The 17,263-nt window shown below is 43.6% G+C and overlaps 1 protein-coding gene across 3 annotated transcripts in view; it reads left to right on the top strand.

Moving 5' to 3' along the window:
• The window catches only part of nek7 (NIMA-related kinase 7), a 131,860-nt gene that overhangs the window by 85,818 nt on the left and 28,779 nt on the right, over positions 1 to 17,263 (top strand). For all 3 annotated transcript variants that reach the window (XM_041840535.2, XM_041840534.2, XM_045205379.1), the window contains one exon: positions 6,404 to 6,514. In XM_041840535.2, coding sequence (XP_041696469.1) covers positions 6,404 to 6,514 — 111 coding nt within the window. The remainder of the gene's footprint in view (positions 1 to 6,403; positions 6,515 to 17,263) is intronic.

The raw sequence follows: 17,263 nt of genomic DNA, 5'->3' as shown, positions 1-17,263 counted from the left end.
ACACAGAGAGAGAGAGAGATACAGAGAGAGAGACACACAGAGAGACACAGAGAGAGAGAGATACAGAGAGAGATACAGAAAGAGATACAGAGAGAGAGAGACACAGAGAGATACAGAGAGAGAGACACACAGAGACACAGAGAGAGAGACACACAGAGAGACACAGAGAGAGAAAGACACAGAGAGAGAGACGCAGAGAGAGAGAGAGACGCAGAGAGAGAGAGAGACACAGAGAGATACAGAGAGAGAGACACAGAGAGACACACAGAGAGAGACACAGTGAGAGAGAGACACACAGAGAGACACAGAAAGATGTCCAGAGGAAAACTACAAACAATGCATGCAGGGCAGAATTAGGCCAATACTCACTAATAATAAAAACTCAAAAATTAGCAATTAAGTTTTGGAAACATTTAAATAACAGTGACCCCCTCTCATATCATGACCAAGCCCTGCAATGCCAAGAGCTGAGCAAAGAAAATAGTCCCCTCATCCAGCTGGTCCTGGGGCTGAGTTCACAAACCTGTTCTACTAACACACTGAAGCCTCAGGACCAGAACATCCAATCAATCAGAATAAACCAAATCACAACACAGTCAAAACAAAACTATGTTGCTTATTGGGAAAAACAAGCACAAGCACAAAGTAAAATGCAGTGCTATCTGGTACACCGTGGCTAACTATTTGACCATGGTTACTTATCAAAACCTTAGAAAAACCTTGACAAAGTACAGGCTCAGTGAGCACAGAAACAGACGCCTCACAGGTCCTCAACTGGCAGCTTCATTAAATACCATATCAGAGACTGGTGTTTTGCGGGTACTATTTAATGAAGCTGCCAGTTGAGGACCTGTTAGGCGTCTGATTCTCAAACTAGACACTCTAATGTATTTGTCCTCTTGCTCAGTTGTGCACCGGGGCCTCCCACTCCTCTTTCTATTCTAGTTAGAGCCAGTTTGCGCTGTTCTGTGAAGGGAGTAGTACACAGCGTTGGACGATATCTTCAGTTTCTTGGCAATTTCTCGCATGGAATAGCCTTCATTTCTCAGAACAAGAATAGACTGACGAGTTTCAGAAGAAAGTTATTTGTTTCTGGCCATTTTGAGCCTGTAATCGAACCCACAATTGCTGATGCTCCAGATACTCAACTAGTCTCAAGAAGGCCAGTTTTATTGCTTCTTTAAACAGCACAACAGTTTCCAGCTGTGCTAACATAATTGCAAAAGGGTTTTCTAATGATCAATTAAAATGATCAATTAAAATGATACATTTCGATTAGCAAACACAACGTGCCATTGGAACACAGGACTGATGGTTGCTGATAATGGGCCTCTGTACGCCTTTGTAGATATTCCATTAAAAATCAGCCGTTTCCAGCTACAATAGCCATTTACAACATTAACAATGTCTACACTGTATTTCTAATCAATTTGATGTTATTTTAATGGAGAAAAAATTTGCCTTTCTTTCGAAAAAAAATTTACATTTCTAAGTGACCCCAAACTTTTGAACGGTAGTGTATATTGTTACGTCCTGCCAATAAAGCAAATTGAATTGAATTGAATTGAGAGACACAGAGAGATACAGAGAGACACAGAGAGAGAGAGAGACACAGAGAGACACAGAGAGATACAGAGAGAGAGAGACATTTCAAATGTCTTTATTCTTTTGGAACTTCTGAGTGTAATGTTTACTGTTAATATTTGTTTATTTCACTTTTGTTTATTATCTACTTCACTTGCTTTGGCAATGTTAACATACATTTCCCATGCCAATAAAGCCCTTAAATTAAATGTAATTGAGGGAGAGAGAGACACACACAGAGAGATACAGAGAGAGAGAGAGATACAGAGCGATACAGAGAGAGAGAGATACAGAGAGAGAGAGGGAGACCCAGAGAGATACAGAGAGAGAGAGAGAGACACACAGAGAGATACAGAGAGATACAGAGAGAGAGGGACACAGTGGGAAAAAGAGGGAAAGAGAGGGAGAGAGAGAGAGAATTGTATAATTATGTATAATTGTTTTTGTTGATATATATAATTGTTGTTGCTCAAACAACTTCATATACATTGCTTTGGCAACAGTGGCAACCACCCATTCATGCCAATAAAGCATGTATTTAATTGAATTGAATTGGGAGAGCGAGAAACAGACAGAGAGAGTGGTGGACACAGATGGCTCTCTTGCTCTGCTATGACGCGTCACAGAGCTGCAACTCTGATCCAATAATACTAATACATCTGCTGGAGTGTGTGTTTGTGTGTGTGTGTGTGTGTGTGTGTGTGTGTGTGTGTCTTTATACCAGATGTATACATGGCTTCTCCTGTAGATCAGTCGTGGTGTGAACATGTCTTTAATCACATCAGAGCAGTGTCGCTCCTCATGCCGCTGTCGCTACTCGCATCACAACCCCTGACCCCTGACCCCAAGACACGTCTACTGTAGCTCTCTCCTTCTCTCTCTCTCTCTCTCTCTCTCTCTCCTCTCTCTCTCTCTCTCTCTCTCTCTCTCTCTCTCTCTCTCTCTCTCTCTCTCTCTCTCTCTCTCTCTCTCCTTCTCTCTCTCTCTCTCTCCTTCTCTCCCCTTCTCTCTCTCTCTCTCCTTCTCTCTCTCTCTCTCTTCTCTCTCTCTCTCTCAATTCAATTCAATTTCAATTTCAATTTAAGGGCTTTATTGGCATGGGAAACGTGTGTTAACATTGCCAAAGCAAGTGAAGTAGATAGTAAACAAAAGTGAAATAAACAATAAATATTAACAGTAAACATTACACTCAGAAGTTTCAAAAGAATAAAGACATTTCAAATGTCATATTATGTATATATACAGTGTTGTAACAATGTGCAAATAGTTAAAGTACAAATGGGAAAATAAATAAACATAAATATGGGTTGTATTTACAATGGTGTTTGTTCTTCACTGGTTGCCCTTTTCTTGTGGCAACAGGTCACAAATCCTGCAGCTGTGATGGCACACTGTGGTTTTTCACCCAGTAGATAAGGGAGTTTATCAAAATTGGGTTTGTTTTTTAATTCTTTGTGGATCGCTGTAATCTGAGGGAAATATGTGTCTCTAATATGGTCATACATTTGGCAGGAGGTTAGGAAGTGCAGCTCAGTTTCCACCTCATTTTGTGGGCAGTGTGCACATAGCCTGTCTTCTCTTGAGAGCCAGGTCTGCCTACGGCGGCCTTTCTCAATAGCAAGGCTATGCTCACTGAGTCTGTACATAGTCAAAGCTTTCCTTAAGTTTGGGTCAGTCACAGTGGTCAGGTATTCTGCCACTGTGTACTCTCTGTTTAGGGCCAAATAGCATTCTAGTTTGCTCTGTTTATTTGTTTGTTCTTTCCAATGTGTCAAGTAATTCTCTTTTTGTTTTCTCATGATTTGGTTGGGTCTAATTGTGTTGTTGTTGTTGTTGTTGTCCTGGGGCTGTGTGGGGTCTGTTTGTGTTTGTGAACAGAGCCCCAGGACAAGCTTACTTAGGGGACTCTTCTCCAAGTTCATCTCTCTGTAGGTGATGGCTTTGTTATGGAAGGTTTGGGAATCGCTTCCTTTTAAGTGGTTATAGAATTTAACGGCTCTTTTCTGGATTTTGATAATTAGTGGGTATTGGCCTAATTCTGCTCTGCATGCATTATTTGGTGTTTTACGTTGTACACGGAGGATGTTTTTGCAGAATTCTGCATGCAGAGTCTCAATTTGGTGTTTGTCCCATTTTGTGAATTCTTGGTTGGTGAGCGGACCCCAGACCTCAGAACCATAAAGGGCAATGGGTTCTATAACTGATTCAAGTATTTTTAGCCAGATCATAATTGGTATGTCAAATTTTATGTTCCTTTTGATGGCATAGAAGGCCCTTCTTGCCTTGTCTCTCAGATCGTTCACAGCTTTGTGGAAGTTATCTGTGGCGCTGATGTTTAGGCCGAGGTATGTATAGTTTTTTGTGTGCTCTAGGGCAACGGTGTCTAGATGGAATTTGTATTTGTGGTCCTGGCAACTGGACCTTTTTTGGAACACCATTATTTTTGTCTTACTGAGATTTACTGTCAGGGCCCAGGTCTGACAGAATCTGTGCAGAAGATCTAGGTGCTGCTGTAGGCCCTCCTTGGTTGGTGACAGAAGCACCAGATCATCAGCAAACAGAAGACATTTGACTTCAGATTCTAGTAGGGTGAGGCCGGGTGCTGCAGACTGTTCTAGTGCCCTCGCCAATTCGTTGATATATATGTTGAAGAGGGTGGGGCTTAAACTGCATCCCTGTCTCACCCCACGGCCCTGTGGAAAGAAATGTGTGTGTTTTTTGCCAATTTTAACCGCACACTTGTTGCTTGTGTACATGGATTTTATAATGTCGTATGTTTTTCCCCCAACCCCACTTTCCATCAATTTGTATAGCAGACCCTCATGCCAAATTGAGTCAAAAGCTTTTTTGAAATCAACAAAGCATGAGAAGACTTTGCTTTTGTTTTGGTTTGTTTGTTTGTCAATTAGGGTGTGCAGGGTGAATACGTGGTCTGTCGTACGGTAATTTGGTAAAAAGCCAATTTGACATTTGCTCAGTACATTGTTTTCACTGAGGAAATGAACTAGTCTGCTGTTAATGATAATGCAGAGGATTTTCCCAAGGTTGCTGTTGACGCATCTCTCTCTCTCTCTCCTTCTCTCTCTCTCTCTCCTTCTCTCTCTCTCTCTCTCTCTCTCTCTCTCTCTCTCTCTCTCTCTCTCTCTCTCTCTCTCTCTCTCTCTCTCTCTCTCTCTCTCTCTCTCTCTCTCTCTCTCTCGCCTTCTCAATTCAATTCAATTTAAGGGCTTTATTGGCATGGGAAACGTATGTTAACATTGCCAAAGCAAGTGAAGTAGATAGTCTCTCTGTCCCACTCCATCCCCCCACATCTCTCCCTATCCGTCTCTCTCTCCCACTCCTTCCCTCTTACTCACTCATTGTCCGATCAACAGGAAAGAATCTGTTAATTAATTTCTCTGCCGGCGGTATGTTGAGAGCCGTGTGGCACAGCAGCCTGTTGTCATCAGACTGTGGTTGTTGACATGCCACAATGTTCTGTCACACACCAGGACAAAGCCTTCTCATTCAACTACAGTGTTTCTGCACCGGCTTAGCCAGCCAAAATGAACTACATGACATATTACAGAAGCAGCTGATGATGGTTGTTTTAAAGGATTTTAACACTTTAACATACTGTTTGTCACATTGTATTGTGTGGTATATTATATCTGTGTTAGAACAGGTTGGGACAGAATATTTCAGCTTTCCAGACCCTGGGAGTCACATTAATAGTTAAACAGTTATTGATACCTCCTCAATTCAATTCAATTTATGGGCTTTATTGGCATGGAAAACATATGTTTACATTGCCAAAGCACGTGAAGTAGATAGTAAACAAAAGGAAAGTAAACAATCTCTCTCTCTCTCTCTACTTTCTCTCTCTCTCTCTGTCTCTCTCTCTCTCTACTTTCTCTCTCTCTCTACTTTCTCTCTCTCTCTCTCTCTCTATCTCTCTCTCTCTGTCTCTCTCTCTCTGTCTCTCTCTCTCTACTTTCTCTCTCTCTCTCTCTCTCTCTCTCTCTCTGTCTCTCTCTCTCTCTACTTTCTCTCTCTCTCTCTCTCTCTCTACTTTCTCTCTCTCTCTCTCTCTCTCTCTACTTTCTCTCTCTCTTTCTCTCTGTCTATCTCTCTCTATCTCTCTCTCTCTCTCTGTCTATCTCTCTCTCTCTCTCTCTCTCTCTCTGTCTATCTGTCTCTCTCTATCTCTATCTCTCTCTCTCTCTCTCTCTGTCTATCTCTCCATCTCTATCTCTCTCTCTCTCTCTGTCTCTCTCTCTCTGTCTCTCTCTCTCGCTCTCTGTCTATCTCTCTCTATCTCTATCTCTATCTCTATCTCTCTCTATCTCTATCTCTATCTCTATCTCTCTCTCTCTCTCTCTCTCTCTCTGTCTATCTCTCTCTATCTCTATCTCTCTCTCTCTCTCTCTCTCTCTCTTGCTCTCGCTCCCTCTCGCTCGCTCGCTCTCTCTCTCTCTCTCTCTCTCTCTCTCTCTCTCTCTCTCTCTCCCCCTCTCTCTCTCTCTCTCTGTCTACTCTCTCTCTCTCTCTGTCTATCTCTCTCTCTCTCTCTCGCTCTCTCTCTCCCTCTCTCTCTCTCTCTCTCTCTCTCTCTCTCTCTCTCTCTCTCTCTCTCTCTGTCTATCTCTCTCTCTCTATCTCTCTCTCTCTCTCTCTCTCTCTCTCTCTCTCTCTCTCCCTGTCTCTCGCTCTCTCTCTCTCTCTCTCTCTCTCTCTGTCAATCTCTCTGTCTCTCTCTCTCTCTCTCTCTCTCTCTCTCTCTGTCAATCTCTCTGTCTCTCTCTCTCTCTCTCTCTCTCTCTCTCTCTCTCTCGTACAGCAACTGAACCACCCCAACGTGATCAAGTACCATGCGTCATTTATTGAGGAGAATGAGCTGAACATTGTGTTGGAGCTGGCTGATGCTGGGGACCTCTCCCGGATGATCAAGGTAAGAGATCTGGTGCTCCCACACAGGTCAGCCTTCCTCACTGGGATCCATCCTGGTGATCTACTAGCCTGTAATCTATAATAATAATAATATATGCCATTTAGCAGATGCTTTTATCCAAAGCGACTTACGGTCATGCGTGCATACATTCTACGTACGGCTGGTCCCGGGAATTGAACCCACTATCCTAGTGTTGCAAGCACAGTTCTCTACCAACTGAGCTACAGAAAACCACACGTGATGATCTCTTGTGTTGATCCACTGGTTGGTTATTGTCTCTAGATGATCATAAACAGTGATCCACTATGGTGATCCGCCCCGGCGATCTACTTTATGTGCGTGTCATTAATCTGTCAAATATGTTTGCCTGAAGTATCGGAGCTGAAATCTCTCATATATACTCTCCACCGTGGTATTCACATTCTTCACAGCATGCCAGTGTGAAATGAGTGGTATGTTTTTTAAAACCCTGTGCAGAGCAGAGCAGCCTCTCCACGTATAAATGATGCAACCAGCCTAGCCAGGGTGTATCTGTGTGAGCAGCTCAACAAGCCCTTAGCACTCATCTACTGCAGCACAATGTCCAACCAACGCTGTCTCACACTGCAAATACCAACACTGTCTCACACTGCAAATACCAACGCTGTCTCACACTGCAAATACCAACGCTGTCTCACACTGCAAATACCAACGCTGTCTCACACTGCAAATTACCAACGCTGTCTCACACTGCAAATTACCAACGCTGTCTCACACTGCAAATTACCAACGCTGTCTCACACTGCAAATTACCAACGCTGTCTCACACTGCAAATTACCAACGCTGTCTCACACTGCAAATACCAACACTGTCTCACACTGCAAATTACCAACGCTGTCTCACACTGCAAATACCAACGCTGTCTCACACTGCAAATACCAACACTGTCTCACACTGCAAATTACCAACGCTGTCTCACACTGCAAATTACCAACGCTGTCTCACACTGCAAATTACCAACGCTATCTCACACTGCAAATTACCAATGCTGCAAATTACCAATGCTGTCTCACACTGCAAATTACCAATACTGCAAATTACCAACGCTATCTCACACTGCAAATTACCAATGCTGCAAATTACCAACGCTGTCTCACACTGCAATTTACCAACGCTGTCTCACACTGCAAATTACCAACACTATCTCACACTGCAAATTACCAATGCTGTCTCACACTGCAAATTACCAATGCTGTCTCACACTGCAAATTCCCAACGCTGTCTCACTGCAAATTACCAACGCTGTCTCACACAGCAAATTACCAACGCTGTCTCACACTGCAAATTAGGAGAGCATGATTAGCACTGCCTACAAGAGATAGGTCTACCATATGGCAGGCTACTCACACACACACACACACACACACACACTGAAACACAAATAAACATACACACACACACACACACACTGAAACACAAATAAACATACACACACACACACACTGAAACACACACACACACACACACACACACACACACACTGAAACACAAATAAACACACACACACACACACACACACCGGTCTGCCTCTGTGCACCATTCTGTTCCTGCCTCTTGCCCTCTCTTCAAATGATTTGCTTTCCTAATTAAACATTGCCAGTCCAGAGGTTGGCATCAACCTTCCCTCTCTCCCCTGCCCACCCTGCCCTTATTATGAAGTAAATACACCGTCCTCACGCTGTGGTGCCATATGTAAAACAGAGGCCCTGAATTCATTTTGTATTCAACTCTCCCTCTCCCTCCCTGACCATCTTAGCATTCAAATCAAATCAAATGGCCCTTGATTTGCATGTGCTTCCATAATATTGCATAAGCAGTGTTTGTAGTGGAAGACATGGAGGACTTTGTGCTGCTCCCCCATTGACATCAAACACTCCTCTGATCTGATCTGATATGCTAATGGAAGGGCAAGGAATAGAATGGCTCACCATGCTGCCTTTGTTTGGATGTGGGCCAAGGTCTCTCTGTTTCACACATACACACTCACACACACACACACACACACACAGGGCTAGACACACATACGGACGCACGCACGGACGGACGCAAACAACGGATGGACGCACGACACACACACACACACACACGGATGCACATTCACACATAGGGCTGGCACAATGACCGTGTAACCAACGGTTATGGATGAAGACCGTCATAAAAATAAAATAGCTGGCATAGAACCGCTGGGCCTCGACAGGCCCCCCTTCAAGCTAATGAGCAGTCATTCTGACTGCAACATTCTAACAGTGGAATTAATAAATGTAATATATGCTATGGCAAAAAGAATCATTTGGTTGTGTTTATGAAGGCCTTGGGTAACATTAGAATACTATTTTTATTTTATTTCAAATAACATGATAGCATTTTCATTAGTTTATGTTACATCTAAAAACAAATGACCACAGAAAACACCCAAATTCAAGTGTTCAATTAATTTTATTTGTGGAGTGACTTAGTTACAACTATGAACCAGAAAGCATATGTTTTGGAACACGGTAACAGCTAGTTTTTATTTTTTATTTAACCAGGCAAGTCAGTTAAGAACAAATTCTTATTTACAATGACGGCCTACACCGGCCAAACCCGGACGACGCTGGGCCAATTGTGCACCGCCCTATGGGACTCCCAATCACGGCCTGTTGTGATACAGCCTGGAATGGAACCAGGGGGTCTGTAGTGACGCCTCAAGCACTGAGATGCAGTGCCTTAGACCGCTGCGCCACTCGGGAGCCCATATATATTACAACGATAAAATAAAAAATAAAAATACTCCAACCATCAAGACGCACAGTCAAGACGCACAGTCAAGACGCGAGGTCAAATTATGAAAACATCAGTAAAAATTAAAAATTAAAAAGAAAACAAGTCAGTAGCCTCAACAGCATCATAAGTGCCAAGTGGCCTTGATAAATAGTGAAACTCAGCACAAAAGCAATAATGACATTCTAATGAATATAAGTGGCGATATGACAGCAGTCAAAAATAGTCCATTATTGTCAGCTCGTGCTTGTGTGGGTCTTCACCAATGGCATCAGTTGGGTTTCATTGAGCTGTTATCCCTTGTCCACAGTTTTCCTAACTTTCACTTGCTTGACACACTTTGACACACCTTTGTTTGGTTGTAGTGTGTAATAGTCTCAGGTTTCCCCTTATTGTCATTCTTCAGCACCGTCGTGGAGGACAACGGTTGTGCAGGTGCCTTATTTTGCGCAGAGGGAGGGAGGTCCCATCTCACTTTGTTCATGGTGTCGGCCAGACTTGTTTTCTTTGCAAGCAACTTGTTCTCCAATGACAGTGAAGTGAAGAAGTTGTCCATGGTGACATTTCTCCCCTTGTCAACGTAAGATTCCACAAGCCTCATCAACACATTCTCCGAAGACTCGCTCACCTGCTGCCTGATGTGGATATTTTCCCAGATATTGATAGCCGTTCAGCATGTACAATTACATACGCTCTCACTGTGTAGTCTATCTACTCCAAGTAGGTCAGAGTAGACTGATAAGACTGCTTTGATTTGGTGGACTGACATAGGATACATACCATTTTAATATTATAATTAGAATGGATCAAGACAGTAGAGTGGCCCGCCCTGTTCTTCATTCACCATTGGTGATTACATAATAATATATCATTCGCTTCCCCTCGCTCATCAACTCCCCCATTCTTTCCCTTTCTCCCCATCTTACTTTTTTTTTTTTTTTGAAATGTTTTTTAGGGGGTAGAATTTGTTTTAGATTCCGTCTCTCACAGTTGAAGTGTACCTATGATAAAAATTACAGACCTCTACATGCTTTGTAAGTAGGAAAACCTGCAAAATCGGCAGTGTATGAAATACTTGTTCTCCCCACTGTACATACAGACATACAGTGGGGAGAACAAGTATTTGATACACTGCCGATTTTGCAGGTTTTCCTACTTACAAAGCATGTAGAGGTCTGTAATTTTTTATCATAGGTACACTTCAACTGTGAGAGACGGAATCTAAAACAAAAATCTAGAACATCACATTGTATGATTTTTAAGTAATTAATTTGCATTTTATTGCATGACATAAGTATTTGATCACCTACCAACCAGTAAGAATTCTGGCTCTCACAGACCTGTTAGTTTTTCTTTAAGAAGCCCTCCTGTTCTCCACTCATTACCTGTATTAACTGCACCTGTTTGAACTCGTTACCTGTTTAAAAGACACCTGTCCACACACTCAATCAAACAGACTCCAACCTCTCCACAATGGCCAAGACCAGAGAGCTGTGTAAGGACATCAGGGATAAAATTGTAGACCTGCACAAGGCTGGGATGGGCTACAGGACAATAGGCAAGCAGCTTGGTGAGAAGGCAACAACTGTTGGCGCAATTATTAGAAAATGGAAGAAGTTCAAGATGACGGTCAATCACCCTAGGTCTGGGGCTCCATGCAAGATCTCACCTCGTGGGGCATCAATGATCATGAGGAAGGTGAGGGATCAGCCCAGAACTACACGGCAGGACCTGGTCAATGACCTGAAGAGAGCTGGGACCACAGTCTCAAAGAAAACCATTAGTAACACACTACGCCGTCATGGATTAAAATCCTGCAGCGCACGCAAGGTCCCCCTGCTCAAGCCAGCGCATGTCCAGGCCCGTCTGAAGTTTGCCAATGACCATCTGGATGATCCAGAGGAGGAATGGGAGAAGGTCATTTGGTCTGATGAGACAAAAATATAGCTTTTTGGTCTAAACTCCACTCGCCGTGTTTGGAGGAAGAAGAAGGATGAGTACAACCCCAAGAACATCATCCCAACCGTGAAACATGGAGGTGGAAAAATCATTCTTTGGGGATGCTTTTCTGCAAAGGGGACAGGACGACTGCACCGTATTGAGGGGAGGATGGAAGGGGCCATGTATCGCGAGATCTTGGCCAACAACCTCCTTCCCTCAGTAAGAGCATTGAAGATGGGTCGTGGCTGGGCCTTCCAGCATGACAATGACCCGAAACACACAGCCAGGGCAACTAAGGAGTGGCTCCTTAAGAAGCATCTCAAGGTCCTGGAGTGGCCTAGCCAGTCTCCAGACCTGAACCCAATAGAAAATCTTTGGAGGGAGCTGAAAGTCCATATTGCCCAGCGACAGCCCCGAAACCTGAAGGATCTGGAGAAGGTCTGTATGGAGGAGTGGGCCAAAATCCCTGCTGCAGTGTGTGCAAACCTGGTCAAGACCTACAGGAAACGTATGATCTCTGTAATTGCAAACAAAGGTTTCTGTACCAAATATTAAGTTCTGCTTTTCTGATGTATCAAATACTTATGTCATGCCATAAAATGCAAATTAATTACTTAAAAATCATACAATGTGATTTTCTGGATTTTAGATTCCGTCTCTCACAGTTGAAGTGTACCTATGATAAAAATTACAGACCTCTACATGCTTTGTAAGTAGGAAAACCTGCAAAATCGCCAGTGTATCAAATACTTGTTCTCCCCACTGTACATATAGACATACATATACATATCCTTTAAAAAAATATATTTCCCTTTATTACTTTCCAACCCCACCACCCCTTCCCTAATTGGAGTAAACTAGTGAACAACAACGCTTAGGCCTCTACTTCCAGCTTATACATACTAAATACATTTTATGGACACAGTCAATTTTACAATAATTCTATTTTATTTGTTTTTACTCCTGAACTTCCTCTACTCTCAACCTCTCGGATCATTTTCATGATGTCCATCCGTTTTGCTTCTATATACCATATATTTCTAACTGTGCTCTTTCACAAAAGCTCTCAACCTATAACCTATATACTTATTATGGACACAGTATGCTTACATTATTAGCTATCTTGTTGTTATTAGTTGTTATTAGTCCCATCCTTCAACTCCATTCAACATCTCCCAACTATCTCTTAACATCATCCATATTGGATGGTGTTAACAGCGGAACAGGGGAACAGGGGAACAGCGCCGGAAGAAGATGGCTGCCGTTTTACAGCCCTCTAACCAATTGTACTATTATGTGTGTTTTTCCGCGTTATTTGTAATTTATTTTGTACATAATGTTTCTGCCATCGTCTCTTATAACCAAAGAGAGCTTCTGGATATCAGGACAGCGATTACTCACCTCGTATTGGACGAATACTTTTTCTTCAACGAGGCGTTCGCGAAGGATATTCTACAGACACCCAACAAGGCCCAGATCCCCGTCATTCGCGTGAGGAAGAGACGGAGATATCGTGGACGCAGATCCGGGTGCCTTGTAAGGATCCGACGGCGAACGAGTAAACTGCCTCTCCCATCAATCCTATTAGCCAACGTTCAATCTTTTGAGAATAAAATTGACGATTTAAGATTACGGTTATCCTACCAACGGGACATTAAAAACTGTAATATCTTATGTTTCACGGAGTCGTGGCTGAACGACAACAATGACAACATTCAGCTAGCAGGCTATACGCTACATCGGCAGGACAGAACGGCAGACTCTGGTAAGACAAGGGGCGGCGGTCTGTGTATATTTGTAAACAACAGCTGGTGCACAAAATCAAATACTAAGGAAGTCTCAAGGTTTTGCTCGCCTGAGGTAGAGTATCTTATGATAAGCTGTAGACCACACTATTTACCAAGAGAGTTTTCATCTATATTTTTCATAGCTGTCTATTTACCACCACAAACCAATGCTGGCATTAAGATTGCACTGAATGAGTTGTACAAGGCCATTAATCAACAGGAAAACGCTCATCCAGATGCAGCGCTCCTAGTAGCCGGGGACTTTAATGCAGGGAAACTTAAATCCGTTCTACCTCATTTCTACCAGCATGTTAAATGTACAACCAGAGGGGAAAAAACTCTAGACCACCTTTACTCCACACACAGAGACGCATACAAAGCTCTCCCTCGCCCTCCATTTGGCAAATCTGACCATAACTCTATCCTCCTGATTCCTGCTTATAAGCAAAAACTGAAGCAGGAAGCACCAGTGATTCGGCTAATAAAAAAGTGGTCAGATGACGCAGATGCTAAGCTACAGGACTGTTTTGCTAGCACAGACTGGAACATGTTCCGGGATTCTTCAGACAGCATTGAGGAGTACACCACATCAGTCACTGGCTTCATCAATAAGTGCATCGATGATGTCGTCCCCACAGTGACCGTACGTACATACCCCAACCAGAAGCCATGGATTACAGGAAACATCCGCACTGAGCTAAAGGGTAGAGCTGCCGCTTTCAAGGAACGGGACTCTAACCCGGACGCTTATAAGAAATCCCGCTATGACCTCCGACGAACCATCAAACAGGCAAAGAGTCAATACAGGTCTAAGATTGAATCATACTACACTGGCTCTGACGCTCGTCGGATGTGGCAGGGCTTGAAAACTATTACAGACTACAAAGGGAAGCACAGCCGCGAGCTGCCCAGTGACACAAGCCTACCAGACGAGCTAAACCACTTCTATGCTCGCCTTCGAGGCAAGCAACACTGAAGCATGCATGAGAGCACCAGCTGTTCCGGACGACTATGTGATCACGCTCTCCGTAGCCGATGTGAGTAAGACTTTTAAGCAGGTCAACATTCACAAGGCCGCAGGGCCAGACGGATTACCAGGACGTGTACTCCGAGCATGTGCTGACCAACTGGCAAGTGTCTTCACTGACATTTTCAACATGTCCCTGACTGAGTCTGTAATACCAACATGTTTCAAGCAGACCACCATAGTCCCCGTGCCCAAGAACTCTAAGATAACCTGCCTAAATGACTACCGACCCGTAGCACTGACGTCTGTAGCCATGAAGTGCTTTGAAAGACTGGTCATGGCTCACATCAACAGCATAATCCCAGAAACCCTAGACCCACTCCAATTTGCATACCGCCCCAACAGATCCACAGATGATGCAATCTCTATCGCACTCCACACTGCCCTTTCCCACCTGGACAAGAGGAACACCTACGTGAGAATGCTATTCATTGACTACAGCTCAGCATTCAACACCATAGTGCCCTCTAAGCTCATCACTAAGCTAAGGATCCTGGGACTAAACACCTCCCTCTGCAACTGGATCCTGGACTTCCTGACGGGCCGCCCCCAGGTGGTAAGGGTAGGTAACAACACATCTGCCACACTGATCCTCAACACGGGGGCCCCTCAGGGTGCGTGCTCAGTCCCCCTCCTGTACTCTCTGTTCACCCATGACTGCATGGCCAGGCACGACTCCAACACCATCATTAAGTTTGCAGACGACACAACAGTGGTAGGCCTGATCACCGACAACGATGAGACAGCCTATAGGGAGGAGGTCAGAGATCTGGCCGTGTGGTGCCAGGACAACAACCTCTCCCTCAACGTGACCAAGACAAAGGAGATGATTGTGGACTACAGGAAAAAAAAGAGGACTGAGCACGCCCCCATTCTCATCGACGGGGCTGTAGTGGAACAGGTTGAGAGCTTCAAGTTCCTTGGTGTCCACATCACCAACGAACTATCATGGTCCAAACACACCAAGACAGTCGTGAAGAGGGCACGACAAAGCCTATTCCCCCTCAGGAGACTAAAAAGATTTGGCATGGGTCCTCAGATCCTCAAAAAATTCTACAGCTGCACCATCGAGAGCATCCTGACTGGTTGCATCACCGCCTGGTATGGCAACTGCTTGGCCTCTGACCGCAAGGCACTACAGAGGGTAGTGCGTACGGCCCAGTACATCACTGGGGCAAAGCTCCCTGCCATCCAGGACCTCTATACCAGGCGGTGTCAGAGGAAGGCCCTCAAAATTGTCAAAGACTCCAGCCACCCTAGTCATAGACTGTTCTCTCTGCTACCGCACGGCAAGCGGTACCGGAGTGCCAAGTCTAGGTCCAAAAGACTTCTCAACAGCTTCTACCCCCAAGCCATAAGACTCCTGAACAGCTAATCATGGCTACCCGGACTATTTGCACTGCCCCCCCACCCCATCCTTTTTACGCTGCTGCTACTCTGTTAAGTATTTATGCATAGTCACTTTAACTCTACCCACATGTACATATTACCTCAACTACCTCAACTAGCCGGTGCCCCCGCACATTGACTATGCAACGGTACCCCCTGTATATATAGCCTCCCTACTGTCACTTTATTTTACTGTATATATAGCCTCCCTACTGTCACTTTATTTTACTTCTGCTCTTTTTTTCTCAACACTTTTTTGTTGTTGTTTTATTCTTACTTTTTTGTTTAAAATAAATGCACTGTTGGTTAAGGGCTGTAAGTAAGCATTTCACTGTAATGTCTGCACCTGTTGTATTCGGCGCATGTGACCAATAAAATTTGATTTGATTTGATTGGATTGGATTTCTATATGCCATATATTTTTCAACTGTACTGTGATGTTTTACAAAAGTTCTGAACCTTTCTATTCTCTATGTTTCTACAGATTGTAAATTGAAAATAAACATTTTTGCTAAAAGTATTATTATATTATTGATCGATTGACTATGACTTTTCAGATCACCCAGTAGTGCTATCTGCAGGGTTAGCTCCAGGTAAATATTGCAATCCTTTAGCCATTCCTGGACCTTTCCTGGACCTGTCCAAAAACAAGCTACAAATGGACAGAAAACAAAACAAAACAAATGATCTAATGATTCTGTCTCTTTGCAGCAAAATCTGCAGCGCTGGGAAGATTGTATCCCCCATATAAATAACATTCTATTGGGAGCAAGAATTTTATATAATAATTGAAATGGAAAAATTATAAGTTTTGAATCTGGCGTCGTTTTGCGTATCAGTTCATAAACACTATGCCGTGGGATCGGCACGTCAAAAATCTCTTCCCAACTATTTTGCAATCTATATGGGACGGCTGTCAATCCTTTGGTCCTTAAATGAAACTGGTATACTTTTTTATTTATCACAATTTTCTTTAACCAATTATGTTCTTTAATGCAAGGCCGACAGACAAGTTCCTTACTTTTTCCCCCTTCCACGTTCCGCTTCCATTTTTGCGGTAATGCTGCAATTATTTGGTTGTAATTTTGGGTAGAGCAAACATTTCCATATGTTTTTGTTAGCTGCATGTGCGACATAACTCCACCAGTCCTACCGGTGATATCATTTACGAAGATTATACCTTTTCTAAACATTTTGTCAAAAAATAAAAGTTTTTTATCAATTAGTATATTTGAGTTTAACCACAATATTTGTTGCATTATTTGTTCTGTCGTTTCTGGAGGATTAAATTGAAATTGCAACCAACTTTCTATGGCTTGTTTTAGAAATAGTGATATTTGGGAGATTATTTCCTTTTCAAATAACTGAAAGTGAGAGGTTGTAATCTGAATCATACTTAATTTATTTCATCTGGTGTTATATGTGTGAAATTAGTTTCAGTATAGATTAGGTTCAGTTTCGAGGGTATTATCAGGGTGATTATCAGCGGGGCACTGAACTTTCAACTGTTGGAAGAAGGAGCGGCGCAGGCCCTACTGTTGGGAGAAGGAGCGGAGCAGGCCCTACTGTTGGGAGAAGGAGCGGAGCAGGCCCTACTGTTGGGAGAAGGAGCGGAGCAGGCCCTACTGTTGGGAGAAGGAGCGGAGCAGGCCCTACTGTTGGGAGAAGGAGCGGAGCAGGCCCTACTGTTGGGAGAAGGAGCGGAGCAGGCCCTACTGTTGGGAGAAGGAGCGGAGCAGGCCCTACTGTTGGGAGAAGGAGCGGAGCAGGCCCTACTGTTGGGAGAAGGAGCGGAGCAGGCCCTA

This window comes from Coregonus clupeaformis, chromosome 20 (assembly GCF_020615455.1).
Source record: "Coregonus clupeaformis isolate EN_2021a chromosome 20, ASM2061545v1, whole genome shotgun sequence".
NCBI lineage: Eukaryota > Metazoa > Chordata > Actinopteri > Salmoniformes > Salmonidae > Coregonus > Coregonus clupeaformis.
Note: the sequence above shows the minus strand (reverse complement) of the source record. Positions and strands in the feature narration are given on the sequence as shown.